General features: G+C 38.1%; 2 protein-coding genes across 4 annotated transcripts; one reads left to right on the top strand and one right to left on the bottom strand.

Annotated features, from left to right (window-relative positions):
- Positions 1 to 192: 192 nt before the first annotated feature.
- LRRC39 (leucine rich repeat containing 39) lies at positions 193 to 14,530 on the top strand. 3 transcript variants are annotated; one of them, XR_005702128.2, is made up of 12 exons: positions 193 to 598; positions 1,049 to 1,105; positions 1,571 to 1,726; positions 3,910 to 4,096; positions 4,970 to 5,075; positions 6,424 to 6,580; positions 7,129 to 7,265; positions 8,697 to 8,842; positions 9,205 to 9,357; positions 10,371 to 10,510; positions 11,505 to 11,624; positions 11,856 to 14,530. XR_005702128.2 is itself a non-coding variant. In XM_040072493.2 (11 exons), the coding sequence occupies exons 4-11, from the start codon at positions 3,972 to 3,974 to the stop codon at positions 11,558 to 11,560; spliced, it is 1,020 nt and encodes a 339-aa protein (XP_039928427.1). In that variant the 5' UTR covers positions 193 to 598; positions 1,049 to 1,105; positions 1,571 to 1,726; positions 3,910 to 3,971; the 3' UTR covers positions 11,561 to 14,530. The 3 variants fall into 3 exon arrangements, 2 of the variants coding, with proteins under 2 accessions (XP_039928427.1, XP_039928429.1); XM_040072493.2 differs by having other exon boundaries at positions 11,505 to 14,530; XM_040072495.2 differs by lacking the exons at positions 193 to 598; positions 1,049 to 1,105; positions 1,571 to 1,726 and adding an exon at positions 3,047 to 3,227 and having other exon boundaries at positions 11,505 to 14,530.
- On the bottom strand, positions 11,626 to 17,461 carry TRMT13 (tRNA methyltransferase 13 homolog). Its single transcript, XM_040072492.1, has 11 exons — positions 17,306 to 17,461; positions 16,922 to 16,968; positions 16,777 to 16,843; positions 15,899 to 15,961; positions 15,705 to 15,774; positions 15,149 to 15,255; positions 14,683 to 14,850; positions 14,347 to 14,419; positions 13,595 to 13,669; positions 12,351 to 12,765; positions 11,626 to 12,043 (listed from the first exon to the last, which is right to left on the bottom strand). Exons 1-11 carry the CDS (start codon positions 17,459 to 17,461, stop codon positions 11,848 to 11,850), a joined length of 1,437 nt encoding a protein of 478 aa, XP_039928426.1. The 3' UTR covers positions 11,626 to 11,847.
- Position 17,462: the final 1 nt, after the last annotated feature.

Here is a 17,462-nt window from a genome sequence, read left to right as displayed (position 1 = left end):
GGGAGATAGGAAGAAAACTGGTGGATATAAATACCTTCTAAAGACATAAGTTTCACGCAGACACAAGAAAAGACAGTTAATAGCCTTAAAAATGAATTTGTAATGCAGGAAATGGACATTTTCTCCTTTTTTTAGATATATCAAAAACAGGAGCATTCTTCAAAATTGTAGACCAAAGTTGTCTATTGCATTTAGCTGTGGAGATGTGAGACAGGCTACCAGAGGTAGAATCCCTGCTATCCATGATGCTGAGACTGAATAAGAGGAAAGCTGGTAATGTACGAAGGGGAGCGTGGCGCATCCATGTAAGGTGCTAGTAATATTTCTATTGTGGTATAAGGGTCTTTTATATAAAGGTCATTTCTTGCAAAGTTTGACTAATATATCATGCTTATCACTTACTTCATTTTTATCAGACTTATTTATTCCTAATAAAATAAATAAAGCCACAAAGTATTGTTTTTATTTGTGAATTTTATGCAGGCAGTCCTGTACGGGTGACACAAACTCTTTCTTCTTGCCCTAAAGAACATACTGTACTCAAGGCTACCAAAAGAACACAGCCTAATGTCTGCTTTCCTACAAGTATATCATTGTGGTAAGGGCTTAGTCTAAAGGCTTAGGACATTTTTTTAATCTGATGACCACTGAGAAAATAAATTGAGGAAATAGAAGTGTATGAAAGAAAGAAATAAAATTACTTTGAAATGCTTAAGACAGAATAATTTTACTTACACAAGGAGAAGATTGAAAGCTAAAGTACTTAGTGTCTTTTTAAGTAGGTATTGGTATTCGTGTATTTAGTTGTACTAATTAAGGGGTTGGGGGTTTTTTTGTTACAAAGTTCTGTGTGGTAGAGTTATGGCCAAATTAAGGATACATTTAAAATTTCATCTTCACATTTTATACTCCAGTGCAATTGGTCAGAACTATCCAGTTTTATGCCTTCTGCCCCAAATAGTCACCTGTGATTATTGTTGTCTTTCTCTTCCCATTTGATTGAAGAAAAAGATTCTGACAGACTTGTTTTCCTTTTATCTTCTCCAAGGGCTATTTGAAGAAATAGAATGTTAAATATGTTTCATGATTGGAACCATGAAAAGGGGTGAGTAATAACCCTGAGTAATAACACATCCTGGTAAAGATTGCCTTTCTGTCTGGACTTTGATAATTTGCAGTGAAATTCTTCAGCAAGAGAATTCTTCAGCATGAGCAGAAGTAAGGAGTAAAATACTTAGTGATGTAATACCTTTTCTAGTCTGTTTAGTCAGTGATGCTGTTTAATAGCACTTTGAAGCTAAGTTACCTGGCAGAGAAACATTACTAAAGCAAGCAGTCATTTTTAATTCAGTATTGGCCTTTTTTTATTTCTAATTGTAATTTTTAATTCAAAAAAAGCTTATTGTGTAGCATAACGAGCATTCCTTTGTTCTTCTTGTTCACAATTTCTGATAAGGGGAGTCCAGTTTAGGGGAGCCCAGTCACACCCAGCAAACTGGGAAGACTTTCACAGTGGTAAATGCTTGGGGGGAGTTGCAAGAGTGCCTCATGTGATGCCTTCTATTCTCAGCATAGGTTAAAATTAGAACTAGACTGACATTGCATTGGAGTCTGAGTGAGAGTTTTAGATGGCTTTGGTAATGCAGACAAGATCCATAATTTATCTCCGCTCTTGTCCAGAAAGCAATGAGTCACAGAAAATCCTTGAAAACACCAAATAATTGAGGTAAGTTGTTGTTGAACTCCTTCTGATGCTTGGAGGTGAAGTTGTTGGGAGATCTGATTACTTGGGAGTGAATTTGCAGTTGTTTTACAGCCACGCTTGGGAATTCACTTCTGAATTGTTGGCTGTGATGGCAAGATTATTATGGTTTTTGTTTTCTTGATGAATAATGAGATCTAAGAACAGGACCTTTTTCATAGAATCCTGTTATATAACAAAATGATCCTGAAAAGAGTCATATACTTAGGTCCATTGATATTTCATGGTTCTAAGGCAGTACCTGTTGAATAATATGCAAAAGATTTACCCAGAGTAAGCTTTACTAGAAATAAGTATTGGTTTGACTGTGTATAGTATGATACTTGGTTTGGTAGTACAACCATTAACAAATGTCTCTTTTCTGCACAATTTATATTAATTTATTTTAATTCTGCACAATTTTCTTCCTAGAAGGGCTTGTCATTCAAAAAATGTCTCTAAGCAACAAGAAATGATAGATTAGTTAATCACTTGATCTCAACAGAAATTTAATATTGAAAAAATCAGGCAATTGGAATTGTGTTCACTGTCTGGAGCAAAAACCTCATGCATTACTCATAGCATTACTGTTGCATATTGGGGTGGAGATTGGGAGGGGCAGTCACTCTGATGACCACTGAAAGAGAAGCTAATCCTTCAAACTAGTAAATGTGATTACATTTATATTGGGGAGGGAAAAAGTATACAGTCCTCTCTTTACAGGAAAAAATCTAATCCCTGTGTAGGAACCCAAAGGCCAGACTGCACTGTGCCACGCTGGGGTTGCCATTTTGTCAGTTGTCAAATCCTGACATTTTTCCTTAACAAACAGAGAACACATAAGAATCATAAATAATAATGTATTAGACTAGATTCTTCTTTATTCAAGCTTTATAATTTGATTTTGTGCTGTCTTTACTACAGGAGGCAATCCTGATGTTTTACATTTTATTTGCCTACACATTTTAACTTAATTTCAGTATAAGCAGACTTTACAAATAACTCTGTTAGCAAAAGACACAGTAAACATAAAATAGAATGGTTGACAGTTTGAACACAAAAATGGTCACTAAGCAATTGTGGCTTATCCAGAACACATGAAATTATGACAGAAAAAATATGAAAGAAAAGATAGGTTCTAAAAACAGACCTGCAGCAATTATTGTAAGGAAATATATGTATGAAAAGACATGAAATTCCCCTTTTGTTGTTACCTACCTGCTTATTTGGAAGAAAGTTATCCTTACTTTTTTTTTTTTTTTTTTTTTTTTTTTTTTTTTTTTTTTTTTTAGTTTGAGGCATCAATAGGATTTTTTTTTTTTTTACTTGCCACTACAAGAATCAGTAAAAAGTTAGAAAGGGAGCACTGAGATCATCAGTGTTCAGAGCATGAAGTTTAGCCCTGCCAGCTTATCTGGATATCAGTATCTTGGCTCCAGTAATGGCAATAAGAATGATTTTTAGAGGGATGCACTGATTAGGATGAGTGAGTATCCTATTTTGCTTCTCTTCAGAACAATATGTATTAATTATCTCACTAAAGGATAGATAACTTCAAAATTTTCGACTGAATTGAATTTTAAATGTGAATTCTGATACTCAGTAGGGATACAAAAACATTCAAAGAGAAATCAGAAGGATTTAAATGCATTTTCCCCAAAGCAATGCATTAGTAACTGTAAAATACACTGTAATGAGTTAAGCTATGAAGAAAATGAATGCACATAAAAGATACTAATTAATTTCCAGGAACACTTCCGTTTTTGTATAGTGCACAACTCCTTTAGTGACAAGTATTTATATCAGGTATGTGCCAGAATGCAGCTATCAGAATTGATCTGCCTTAAATTGCAAGTAACAGCCCAATTTCTTCCTGGGATGGGAATGAATGCTCCAGTCTGCATTTAATAGTTATGGTCAATACTTAGCCTACCATTGGAAGGAGCTGTGAGAAGCAGCTGTTCCCTAAATAAGAATGCAGAGACTGCAAAAATAGCATTTCTTATTATAATAAAATTTGACTAGATGCCATTATCTATTTTTATAAAGAGAAAGCAGTTGATAAAATCCTGTCAGTTCTTTACATTAATTTGATAATATAATGAAGTGAGTATTGCAATATTTTCGTTTTCACATGACTGTCCCCATGTGGTAACCCATACCTGAAGTGGTGCATTGAGCCTGAAATTCAGTCAGATCCCTGCAAGCAAATCTGAACATGTAAGGGGTCATGGCTGAAACTGCAGTGTGCCTGGGAACATTCACTGCTGTGAAGACACTCTGGGAAGTGAGAATACACAAGATAAATGAAGAATTACAGAAAGAAAAGGAATTCAGGCAGAGGTCTGCAGGAAGGTAGGTAAATTGTAGCTCTTCAAGCATGTGAAAAGCTAGAGACCATATGTTACATTTCAGAAGACTGTAATTGGTTCCTTCAAACTCATGCAGACTCTCATTCTTTAGTTGTTCCTCCAGCAGGATTCCCAGTGGTTACAATTTATCTAGTGTCTGTGATAAAAATATTAGTATATAGACTAAATCCCCTGAACTCAGATACTAAAATCCTCTGCTCTGTAAATATTCTAACCTGTGAAGATTTGTTATGCTTTCTTCTCCATTGAGGTATTAACAAGTTTGCTTGGTCTTCTGTCTGGCCAGCAATTTTATGAAATTTTAAGAAATGTAGGATTCTATTTTTGGTACTCCTAATTTACCAGATGTGTTTGAAATGGAACAACAAATTCAAAAGTTACTCATGGAGAGTAAAAACAGCAGGAAAGACCTTGTCATGATTCTTGTTTAGGTCCCCTTTGGAAATCAAGCTAAAAGAAGCTGATTGACCTATTTTCTTGCACTTATAGTGCAGTGGAATGTGCACTATAGTGTAGTGGAATGGAAGGCTTTCATTTTAGGAGACTGCTTCAAAATATGCTTTGGAACTTAATTCCACAAGAGGTTATATTCAGTGGCCCTGATGTAACATGTTGAAAGTGAATTATGTCTTCCTTCTGAATGTAAATGTGAAGAACTGTAAAATAGAATTCCTATAAATTAGTACAGCCGAACATTAAGGGCTTGTCTTCTCTCCAGCTGATAGTATATTAACATCCAGATATAATTAATGTTATTTGACAACAAGGCAACTGTCTTTTCCCAGAAAATAGATAGGATAGTAATTATTGGCTGTATTCATTGTGGCACCACTGGCAGATCTTCTTTCCCTTGTAGGCTACTGCTTCTCTGGGAGGAGAGAGCTGCTTTAGCAAAACTCAAAGAAAAAGTTATTAATGAAGGTGGAAGAGCAATTTTAAGGATAGAGGAAGAAGAATGGAAGGTAGTGTTGATAGGAATAAATGCTGCTTGTATTGAATGACCGATGCATTAGAAAACTACTATTTACAACTTTACACTAACTGTGGTACTATATTTGTTCTATTATCTACTCACTGTGCATTGCTAACAGTGAATTGAGACACACTGTTGTGAGTGTAAAAGCAAGCTGGGTGTTTTTTATTCCTGAATATCAAGCATTACTCTCCAAAATGAAAGCCCAAAAGGCTTTTCTGCATTAGAAATTATTTACACTGCAAAGCATAAATTTTTCATTATGTAAATTCTCATTTAACATTCACACACCAGAACTACTGAAATGTATCAAGGTGAAACCCCTCTGTGTTTGGGTGCATGAAGGTTTTTCTTATTGTTTGTTGTCTCAGAGTGAAAATGAGCCAGTAGATTCCCAGAACACTGTTATTGTTGTTTCTCATGCCCAGGGGTAATCTGCTGTTAATGCTGGCAGAGTGAAGGCCAGCAGTGCTCTGAGCCATGCAGAAATGCCCAGAGCAGAAAGTGATGAGCATTAGTTTGAGTTGAGGCCAGTGAGAAGGTGACAACCAGACCCAGCCATACCCCGGTGGTCTGCAGGCCAGTGGTCCTTGTTCAGAACTCTTTGCATATAGACACTGTGGGGTTTTTTTATCTCTCAGCTGCTTAGTTTTTATTGACAGAATAGGAAATAGAATTTAGATCTTGCTCTAGGTGCAAATATCTATATAGAGCAGTTTCATCTTCAGTTACATTGAACTTTTTTAAAAAAGAAAGAAAGAAACAAAAACAAGCCTGAAACTTCTCAATGACAGTAGTGCAGAAATCTAAATCCTGGGATTCACAAGTGGGCAGGTTAAATCTGTGATCAGAATGACAACCCACACAGGTGTTCACTTCAGGATCATGCAATCATGGAATATGCTGAGTTCATTGACTTGAACTCCTAGCTTTGCACAGCAGCATCCCCACGAGTCACAGCCTGTGCCTGAGAGCATTGTCCAAACACTTCTTGAACTCTGTCAGGCTGGTGCTGTGACCACAGCCCTGGGGAGCTGTTCCAGTTCCGCACCCCACCCCGGGGGAAGAACCTTTTCCTAATACATTAATGTAAACCTTTATAAAATGTAAACCTTTCCTAATGCTTATTAAATTAATTCCTAATACGATTAAAATTGTATCAGTTATGCTTGCTATTTCTAGCATATTTTAGAAAACAGTAATCAGGATTCATTTTGTAACCTACATATTACAGTATAGCTTAAGAAAAAGGACAGGCTGTTAGTGTTTCAAACAAAACTTCTGCCTCAGCCTGTATTCTAAGCTGAATTTATTCTGGTTTGTATTTCTTGTTGTAGACATTACCTTCCTGCTTATTGAAGCTAATCCATCTCCAGGAATGGCAGCTTCACAGAACTAATTTGCAGAAAATTCCTCAGTTTATTGGAAGATTTCACAACCTTGTTGTTCTGGATCTGTCCCGGAACTCCATTGAAAATGTACCTAAAGAAATCGGTGAGTGTGCTTTCTTTTATTTTAAGCTGCTTTTCTAAGAAAATTGGTCTTGCACAAATGTACCCTTTTTGTGCCCTTTGCCTGTCTGATAATCCTATTGGGTAGTAAGAAAACAGATGATTTAAATCTGACAGTGAGATAGAGATCTCCAAACCATAGATTCCCTATTCACTAAAAATGGGGCTGGATGGAAGAGCTAGGTAAGCTCCCCATGACAAAAAGAGGACCTGTTTGCACAGCAGGGACTAGACATCAGAATGCAGCTAGCAAAGTGATACTGAAAACCAGACTTTGTGCTCTCAGTCCACAGCATGAGTAGCCTAGTCAGAATTTTTTGGTTTGGGGTTTTTCCTTGAAGCACTCAACTAGAGGGCAGTCCTGTACTACAGAGTCCTAAAGCACTGTTATGTGCAGTTCAGTGATTTCTTTTTGTTTTGTTTTGTGAGAACACAGAACATTTATGTAACAGTAAAAGGATAAGACAAAACAAGTAATATTGTGCCTCAAGGAGAATAAACATGAACATTTCTCATTTGTGCTCTCTGCAGGCCAGCTGACCAGCCTCCAAGAGCTGCTTCTCAGTTACAATAGAATAAAATCTGTTCCTAAGGAAATAAGTAACTGCATCAGTCTGGAAAGATTGGAACTGGCTGTCAACAGAAGTATCTGTGATCTTCCTCCTCAGGTTTTGACAGTTTAGTTTTATTTCATGCATCTTTTGATTTATCCAAAGCCAATTATCGTTACGTGTTGTATTTCTGTCTTCAGATTTGCTGTGATGCTGTGATTTCACAGTACTTCACAGAAACACTGATGTGAACAACCTTTCTATGCCTGGTCAAACTGAAGCTGCATGAGAAGCACATACACACACCAGAGTAGCTGAAGGAGCCAGTCTTTATTTTGGCCAGATAAATGGCTTGGCAATACATAGAGAGCAGTGACACACTCCATATCAATTTGTTTGAGCTGGATATCATCACTGATTTACCCCACTAAGGGTCCAATGCCTTAGCACAGAGAAGTTCCCTTTTATGGCTGAGAGTACAAATTCATACCACATGCCAGGACACAGCTGTAAGCATTTTTATCAGAACAGCTAGGTCTGAAAAGGGATTGTGTGATTTATACAACTCTCTGCCTGTGCAGAGGTGAACAATTGTTGTTCTCAAATGTTGAAAACAATTATGAGAGAATGAAAACAATTATTCACGTACTATTGAACTTTAATTTGAACAGACTGAAATGTGAGAGATCTGCATCTATAACTATTAGTCTCTTAGAGATGACAAGTATGTAACCATATTTAATTGTTCTAATTTATTGGCAATATTTGACAGCAATCAGTGCCTTGCAAAATTGAGTGAGTCCAAATAGCAACAGCCAATGTAGAATCTTCAGATGGAAATACACAGTTACTAACCCAAATCCAGAATTTACAAAATCTGTGTGGATAGAGGTTGCAGGGTGTAATGTAAAGAATCCATGGTTCTGTCCTATGGAGGCTGTGGTGATGTGAACACCGGGAAGCTTTGGTTATGTACACTTGAGTGGCATTCACTGTGAGACAATTGCACCAGGTCTGCTGTAAAGCATCTTTGTATCACTTGAACATTGCAAAAACACCTGAAGGAATGATTCACCAAGAGACTTAGGTGCTGTGATACCATGTTGCATTTTTAGAATGTCTTGCCAGGGTAGTAGACTTCACAGCATGGAAGGTGTTGTGGTTCACTCCAAAATACAGTCCATGCAATTTGATACATAAACATCTAAATATTTGATTAACAAAAAATGGCACATTGCATGGAGTATGAAAAACTCAGGGTAGTGCTGTCTTCAGAATTCTTTCTCTTGAGGCTTGGGGCATATCTGCATTTTAGTTAGGGCACTTGCTGCCTGGGTGGGAGGTAAAGTTCTGCTGCCTTATCAGTTCCCAACCTATCTATCTTCCAGGCAAAACTGTTATTGTTAGGTACTAGCAGCTATTGGAACTCAAAACTGTTCTGTGCTACTGCCTCCAAAATACGTTGTAATGTTTTTCAACATTATTAGATTACTGCTGCACTGCTGCAACAGCTACACAAAGTTGCATTAAATCTCCCCTTCTTTTCAGCTCAGTGACTTAAAGAAGCTGTCACACATAGATCTGTGCATGAATCAGTTCACTGCCATCCCTTCAGCTCTCCTCAACATGCCGAGTCTCGAGTGGTTAGACATGGGGGGAAACAAACTCCAGGAGCTTCCTGATGCAATTGACAGGTAAATAGAGCTCAAAGCTCATCCTACTGAAATTCTAATTAATAAATACTACTTCAAAAGATAATTGTTATGTTAACCTCATTCCAAAGTCAAGATTTTATCAGCCCTAATGTGATGTTTTGGATAAGCTGGAATAATCCACTCAATTAACAATAAATTCAGTATCAACTATAAGGTCAAATATTTATTGTCAATGACATTTTTCAATAGAGAGTGATTATCTTACCCCCCCTGGATATGGGTTTCTTTTGAGACTTGTTGCATTATGAGTCCTTTTTGAGGCTGCAAAATTACTTTATAGTAATGACTGATAAGATTAATTTCCTAAATCTTGATTTATTGCAAAAATACCTATTTTTCAGAATGGAAAACCTCCACACTTTATGGCTCCAAAGGAATGAAATAAACGCTTTGCCAGAAACCATTGGTAATATGAAAAATCTTAGTACTCTTGTTCTTAGCAACAACAAACTTAAGAGTATTCCAGCTTGTATGAAGGACATGACAAATCTGAGGTAAGAAAAAGCACTAGATATATAAATGAAAATACTAGAAAATATTTTTTAAAGCCTCCCTTGAGTTGTGTATCATAGAGTGATAGCAAGGAATAGTAAAAGGCATTACCACAGTTGTACAGGTGCACACAATAAATCAACATATTTACAATTAAGGATCTGACCATTCAAGCTTTGCGTAGTGAAACTTAGCTAAAGAAGTAAATTATGATAGCTACAGTCCCACATGGAAAAGTAGACTATAATACATTTCTCATTTCATAGCCCTCCCCCTGTATTTGCCCTTTTGTATCACTCTCTAGAGGCAAGAGCTCGCAGGCATAAAAATGACAGAAAGTAGAACCTTGCCATTGAGAAATCAAGCATTCAGAATTAAACAAAAGTGATTAGGTTTAAGGATGTGGATGAAACTCTCATGTACTTGATATAAAAAATATAAATTCTTAGTTGGCAGAATTCAAACTACTCCTTAGGATACCATGACAGAAACTTTCCTGTTGTCAGCATTTTCATTTGGATTACTGGATGTTGGCCATTTTAGAGAAGGATGCTAGTCTGCATAAACCATGCCTAGCCCAAAAAGACAATTCCTGTTCTCAGCTCTTCTGCAAGCACCTCCTTAACTAAATACGTACAAGCATGGGCCCAAGGATGGCCCAGGAATAGAGACAGGACTGGCAGCTGCCTTGCAAAGCTGGGAGGAGCCACTTGCCCTGTTCTCATCCACTCACCTGTTTGTGAAAGCTCAATACATCTGACAGTGGGGTCAGAAACCGAAGACAAAATGCTGAGGACCACGATGTTTTTTCTCACCACAACCAGTTACTGTTATAAAGCATCCTCTCAGCTTACTTTCTCTTAATACTGCTGATAGAGTGGTGAGTTTAGTGTAATAAGAACTTAATTTCCTTTTGCTTAAAAATGTGTTTGAGAAATCTTAATTCAGTTTCCAAAGAATTCTTTTCTCTGGTCAAAACTTACTGCAAGAGTAACCTTTTCTGGTGAATTCCTAGATTTGTCAACTTCAGAGACAACCCACTGGAGCTAGAGGTAACACTCCCTCCATGTGAGAACACAGACGAGGAGGAGCAACAAGAAATGTTTGGCATTGATTTCATGCATGTGTATATCCAGGAGTCACTCAAGAAAACAGGCATGGCTTTTTTATCAGTTCTCATCTCTCCACAATACAGTGAGGAAGACAAATAAAACCTAGGATATGTATAGAAATGAAACATGAATAACTTTCTTAATAAATAAGTAATGCTTTCCAAAAACTCTGTCAACAGCCTTTTGCTGAGGGCAGGGGCACCTTTCAACAGGAGTTGGCACGCTAAGGTCTCCCTCGAAACAGCATAGATTCTGGCAGGAACATACATGGAGCACTGTAATAAATGTGCCTGAGTTACCTACACCAAGGATAACTAAAAGCTGATGACTGTTTTTTGTATTTGCAATTTAATCAGTTTACAGAGTGAAGGTCTTCTAGCATCCTTTAATTCATGAAGCTCAACTTTTTCCTGTTTTTTGGGTGTTATCCAGATGGTACTTCCAGAGGAAGATTAAGGGACAAAAGCTATGTTCCCAACATTCACCTTTTAGCAATGAACTATCAACACCAGATAAATAGATGTTTCTCACAACTTGCTTTCTCTGACATGAAATAGTCACTTAAACAAAACACCCCCAGTTTCATTCCATTTCTAAAACATGACAAAAATTTGCTCTTCATAGTCTCCAGAATAACAGTTCTAATGTTGCAGTAAGAGACCCAAAGAAGCACTTTTGAACAGGTGTGCAGTTGGCAGCTGTTACTTGCAGAGAACACTGCAGATATTGAATGTTCTCTCTGATCTTCATTCTGTGTTTTGTGAAGGCTTAAAAAACAGAATGAAATGCTTTTGATTTAGAACAGTAAGCCAGCTTTTTTCTTATCAATATTTCCTGAATGAATAATCAAATTAGCAAAAATATACCAAGATGACACATTAGACATAAGTTTTCTTTCTGAACAGACTCCCTAGCACAGGCTGATGAAAGTACTTAGGCCCACTTAAATATTTTAAGAGGAAATACAAAGCTATTCTGAACTTCAAAGTGAAAATAAAGTGTGTCAACTTCTCTTATTTTAATCTATTGTCTTTCAGGAAATGTGGAAAGTTGTACTTCTGGTTCTCCCCCTGCCATGAATCCTAATGAATAAAGAATGTAACTGTGAATGAAGAAAATATCAAGCACACTTCTTCACAGCAAAGAGGCTACAACAGGTTTCAAATTTTCTTAGGGTTTTTATTTTTTCACTGATGAGATCTGGTTGGCATATCTGTAATTCCCAGTGAAACTGGAAAATACGAGACCTTTTCCTGGGTATAGGAAAGATGATAAAAGGGGTGTTTTTTTGTAAGAAATGAATTAGCTTTTTAAAAAAAAACCCAGATGAGTTTTACAGAGTTTGGTTTTTTTCCCCTACCAATTCCAAATTATCTCCTATCATATAGTTGGCTCTGGTGTCAAAGAAGGCTTTGGGACAGCTGTCAACAGGACATTCTCCAAGGATACAGCAGACTCAGTATAATACTGCAGTGCAGCCTCGTATCCTTGTTGCTGTAAATACTCAATCCGTCCGTGATCGATCAGCCGTTTACAGAGGCAACCGATCTCCTTTCGTTCCTCAGCACTCAGGAGCCTAGTTCCAGAGAAAGGAAGGAATGAACAGCTGTCAGAAAATAGTTTTGGTAATTAACATTAGTAGTTAAGCTTAGAAAAACTACCAAAATCCGTGTAAGTTCATTTCAGTCAGGCAAGCATGACTGCTGAAATATTTTGAAATGTACGTCCATGAAAATTGTATTTTTAAAGTAAAATACTTCTGTAAGTTTAGTAATTAAATGTTTCTACAAAATGAGTCCTTTGGAGGACCCAAAACAATTTAATGTGCCACTATACATAGCTTTTCTGCTGGAGTCCATATGCTAGGAAAAAAATGCACGTACCCTTGTAAAGTATCAGAACTACTCTCTGTCCTGCTGAGCGTTTGCTCGTGTTCTTCTGTGTCATTAGTTTGATCTTCAGTGTCTTCACTTGTAGAAGCTTTGCTTGTGGTTTCCTGCATGCCACAAGTGGCCCAACTACTCATTCTCTGAAAATAATGGAATTCTACTGGTCCCAGTCCTACTGATTTAAAGAAATCTCTGCCCACATAATGTGTCCAGTCACACTTGTGATGGCAACACAGAGCAATAACAATTCCAGCTACAGGCTTGTGGGCATCTGTGGTGCTTTCATTACCAGCAGATTTGTGAGGAGCCACCTCTGTCTGATCAGCCCTGCAGCGTTTTGGTGCAGGCTCTTCATCTTCTTCATCACAGCAGATGGTGTAACTTTCAACCAAGCATCTCAAAGCAAGATCTGGGAACGAATAAATACATCCCCCCAACAAAAAACATCCATGAACACCATGTCATTATTTATACAGGCTCTATCATGGTTGGGAATGTGCTTCCCACAAAGAAACATCAAATTACGCATCACAAACTAAGCCAGAAAGCAAGTTCAGCAATAACTTAAAATTAAAAACTTGCTTTGAAAACCTAAATGTGGTTTCCATGAGGCTTCTAAGAGCTTATCCTCTGAAATACTTGTTCTGCAAAAGTAAATTTAAGATAGTTTAGTTAACAAATTGGCATATTGTAGGAGAATCTCCCCCTCTAAAACACACAAGTATTTGCTCTAAAAGTTTGATATCTAAGACACAATCTATTTAATTTGCACATGTACTTCTTAAATGCTTAACTGTGTCATCTTTGTCACGCAACCTCTAAAGGTGGCATATTTGAGCTGACTTTCTCTACATAGCAGCCGTGTAACATTAGAAAATCTGTATTATCAGGACAGAAACACAATCTTATTTGTGTATGGGATATATTACTCAGGCAGCCAATAAAAACTTTGAAGCAATTTTCTTTCTAAGAAGAGGCAACTGTGCTAAAAAAAGTACTCTCAAATACATGACTAGTTCCACCACACACTATTCTCTGTTCTAACCTATTAAAGCCAAGAAGGGCTTCACTTCTGCCTAAAATATCCTTACATCTACTAATTACTGTTAATTACTGGGTACACCAACCAAGGGCTAGAGGGCAAAACAGCTTAACAGGACAGTTTGGAAGATCAGTCCATTCCGAGAGTAAGGTTTAGTATCCTGCCTTTCTGCAGTTCACACATCTGTAATTCATACCTGTCGCAGCACCACACAAATGCTTCCCAATTCCTACCACTGGTAGTTTTTTCTTCTCCAAAACAGGTACCTTATCTGGAGGGAAAAAAAAACCAACCAATTCCCATCCAATCCACAACTACCCCAGCACCTCTGGGTTTTTTCTGAATTATATAATTTCAGCACACTTAGAAAGAAATGTTTGCCACCACTAAAAATACAGTGATTGGCACATTCAGTTATAAGCTATTCAAAGGAAGGAGTCTTTTGTTAAGACAAATGAAAAGCATAGGGTGCTGTGGCTGGGAAGCACATTTAACCATTTCAGCCTTTCTATACTGCCTGTGAAAGGTAAATGTGACATTAATGCATCTCCTGCTGACAGGTGCTCCCACAAATTCTGTAGCATTGATGGTGCATCACTTGCTTAATTCTACACATAAACAATGCAAACGTGTTTAATTCTGCAAGTGCTGAAAAAACTTCAAAATGTATTTGTTTTGGTACTTCTCACCTGTAATGATGTCCTATGAGTGTATAAAAAGCAGAAGACTTTAAAACTCCATTTGTATATGTGTCTCTGTGTATATTCACACATGCCTGTGTATATATATATGTGTATACACACAGCATCAACGTGTCCAAGCAACCACTGAGAATAATCTTCAGAACCCAAGCACATTTAAGCATGTAATACACAAACTGACTGGAACCCCAATTCAAAATTTAAAAAGCTTCTATTTCAGAATGACACAGGCCAAGAAGGAACTTACTTAAACATAAGTGCTGAATGTCTATTTGAAGCCTCTCAAATATAGAATCTCTCCTTTTGTGTTTTCCATCCACCTGTTTAAACAGAACAAGAGATTACATAGGCCAATAATAATCATAATTCTGCTCCAGGTATTAATGTCACACTTTTTTCTTGTGGACATCTGTGAATTTCCAACATGAAGCATGAGGATTTTTTTTTCTAATAAATTTGCTATTGGTAAAGTATGGAATGTATGCCTTGCAAAATTTAAATTTACTGAGGATAAAAAAAAAATACAGGTTCAATGGCAATGATTTAAAAATTATACTTTATTAATGTAACAATATCCTCTTACCTTGAATCTTGTGGTTGCCCTTTCCACAAGCAGAAACTGAACACTTTCAACATTCTCCAAGGCAATATCAACCCAATGAGACAGCTTTCCTCGCCCAGCTCCAAACTCAACAAAACACCTTCCTGGACCAAGTAAATGCAATTTTTCCATGTTACCTAAAATAGAAGCCTACAAACATCAAAAGATTATTTGCGAACCAAGAAAATATATACCCTGTGTTTTGTAATGCCTTAGAGAAAAATTATTCCTTCAACAAACTGCAGAAGGCTTTTGTAATCCTTCCTTTCAGTGAGGGATCAAGGAAAAGATGATGTGTGTACAGAGGAAAGGGATTAGATCTCCTGTTTTACCATATCAGATTTCCTCTGCAGGAAGCAACTGCCATTATGCACCCAGTCACTCAGATTTACAGCAGCACGATTCCATCTCTAAACCCCGCTATAGTTATTAGTAAATCAGACCAAACCTGTTGTTTCAGGTGTTTGAAAGCAGATTCCCCATTCTTTGGGTCATTTAAGGCTTCTTGTAAAGCCTGGTGGGACAGTATTTGTTCCTTAAGATGAAGTTCCAGGCCTGGAGGCAAATGCAAAACTTTTAGGTACAGCTTTTGAACTTCCAAGAGTTCCCAGTTTGTAACACACATTATTACAATCATGACGTGAGCTCTGTTTGTAGCACTAATAAAACAGTCTGCTGGGAGCACAATTCTATCATCATATGTTTATAACAGGGCCATATTGTTATAAACAATTGTAGTGATTGTAGTGATATTGTAGTGATATCTGAGAGGGGAGAAAAAGAAAAACAAAAGGAATGGAGCACAGGATTGGAGTTATATCATTCTTTAAATCTCGTTTATTTTTGGAGTAAAACTCAGCTATTGGAGGCCTGCCTGATAATTATTTCAGATGCATTTTATGACACCTATCTCATATTTCTACAGGTATCTAACAACAAAAATAACAATGAAATATTTAATCAATTTGATTTAAAACATCTTAAGTATTTAGTATTAAGCTCACCATTACTTGCTTTTTTCAACTTAATTATCAAGTTCTGTAGCTCTTCAATAGATAGAGAAGATAGAGGAACCTTTTTAAGGAAAAAGAAAGTGACACCAATAAATACGAGACCTTTGAAATTTTCTGTATCTTTGTAGTCATAAATTGCAACATGTAATGTAAGGACTGAACCCAAAACGAAGTAACGTACTCACCTGTTTTTCTGGTATTTCTGCTACATCTTTTAAACCAGCATTAATATCTTGAACAAAGTAGACCTTTAAAAAAAAACAGAAGAAAATAAATTGATTCAGTTAATTACCAGGAAGCAAATAGCTAAATTCTTCCATGTTCTTATGGTAAAGTATGTAGCAATAGGAATCCACTGCAAAGTAAGAGCTTCCAAGTAATTTTTCTTCCTATAGTCTGATCCTGAATCCCAGCCAGAAGTGACTCTTCTGACAGTCTTACAAGATTTAACATGTTCATGAGAGTTAAGCAGTCAAGTGCTTACTAGACAGATTCCAGAGACCATTTTCAGGTTTCCCAGGGAATATTAAAGGTGCAATTCTAATAAGGCAGAGAAGGCAGGCCATAAAGAAGCCATCCTCTGCTTTCTTGGAAGAGCTATTTAAACACTTGTCCTGTTCCTTCCCTCAGCAGCTGCCAGCCAAGCGTTCCATGCCTCACTGCCAGCCGGACTGCAGTGGGCATTTGGCTGGAATACCCAGAGCCTCCCTGCAGGTTTTGCTTTCCCAGGACAAGCTCTCACCCAGCCTCTGAAATGAAAGGCAGAGTGAGAGCCTGTTCCCTGGGTGCATTTCTGAGAAAAATGAATTCAACATTTTTATTTCTAACCAGGAACTGAAAAAGTGTACCAAATTACCATGGGAAGGGGCAGAGAATACGGGACTGGAATCTGAGTTGCATTTCACCAAGTACTAACAGAGCTTCCAGGCTGCCTTAAGTAGTGCTTTGCTGGAACTGCTGCCCTGCAGCTCGCAGCTGCTGTCAGCACAGAAACTTCTCTGCAGGGCTGTAACGTTTAAGGCCTTAAATCCCAGAGGAAGTGCTGAAACTACACTGAACTTACGGGCTTCGGCTTCTCTCTTGAGTTACATTTTTTTAAATGCTTTTGCAGTTGGTCTTCATACACCGTGCTAAAAGCCAAATGGAGAGAAAAGTAAGGATCATGTGAATACTGACAAAGAACGTGAAAAGCATTTACATATACTCACTGTTTCGGATCAAGAGGGCACGGAATTCTTTTTCTGTCATTTTGTTCCTAGTTAGAAAAGTTTTAGAAAACACTTCAGCATGCATTCAGTGTTGTGTTTTGAAGAAGCTGTTGAGGGGCATCAGCTTCATAAAACATCTATTCAGAATAGGTGAGTTAACCGGAACGGGGAAACTGAGACGAGAGCTCAACACTCGACCGGATCCTAGAAGAATAAACCCCTAACGCAAGGGCAGCGCTCCTGCTGGCCTGAAGCGGGTGCCCGGCACACGGAGGCTGCACGGAAGGCACAGGCGCTGCCGCTCCCACCCGTGCCGCCACACACAACGGGGCCACCCCGAGCCCGCCCGCCCGCGCTCCTCCCGGCCGGGAAGGGTCCCTGCACCTCCTCGTGCCCGTGCTCCCCACAGAAGCGCCTGCCGGGCGCCGGCACCATCCTGCAGAAGCGCCGCTTCCTCAGCACGAAGTGCGCGCAGCGCCCCGGCTCCGGCTCCGGCCCCGGCGCCGCCATCGCCGCTCCCGACGGCCCCCGCGCCGCCATG

Source organism: Hirundo rustica, chromosome 9, assembly GCF_015227805.2.
Source record: "Hirundo rustica isolate bHirRus1 chromosome 9, bHirRus1.pri.v3, whole genome shotgun sequence".
Classification (NCBI taxonomy): domain Eukaryota; kingdom Metazoa; phylum Chordata; class Aves; order Passeriformes; family Hirundinidae; genus Hirundo; species Hirundo rustica.
The sequence above is the reverse complement of the archived record's forward strand: the minus strand, read 5'-3'. Positions and strand labels throughout refer to the sequence as shown.

Bases quoted from the DNA above. Each gene is read 5' to 3' on its own strand.
- LRRC39 (XM_040072493.2), top strand. From the start codon at position 3,972: ATGGCTGAAACTGCAGTGTGCCTGGGAACATTCACTGCTGTGAAGACA. The intron at 4,097-4,969 runs GTAGGTAAATTG...TTTCCCTTGTAG, and splicing joins AGGCAGAGGTCTGCAGGAAG to GCTACTGCTTCTCTGGGAGG. The intron at 7,266-8,696 runs GTTTTGACAGTT...CCTTCTTTTCAG, and splicing joins TCTGTGATCTTCCTCCTCAG to CTCAGTGACTTAAAGAAGCT.
- TRMT13 (XM_040072492.1), bottom strand. From the start codon at position 17,461: ATGGCGGCGCGGGGGCCGTCGGGAGCGGCGATGGCGGCGCCGGGGCCG. The intron at 14,851-15,148 runs GTTTGGTCTGAT...TGATGTTTGTAG, and splicing joins TCAAACACCTGAAACAACAG to GCTTCTATTTTAGGTAACAT. The intron at 12,044-12,350 runs GTACGTGCATTT...CTCTGGAACTAG, and splicing joins AGTTCTGATACTTTACAAGG to GCTCCTGAGTGCTGAGGAAC.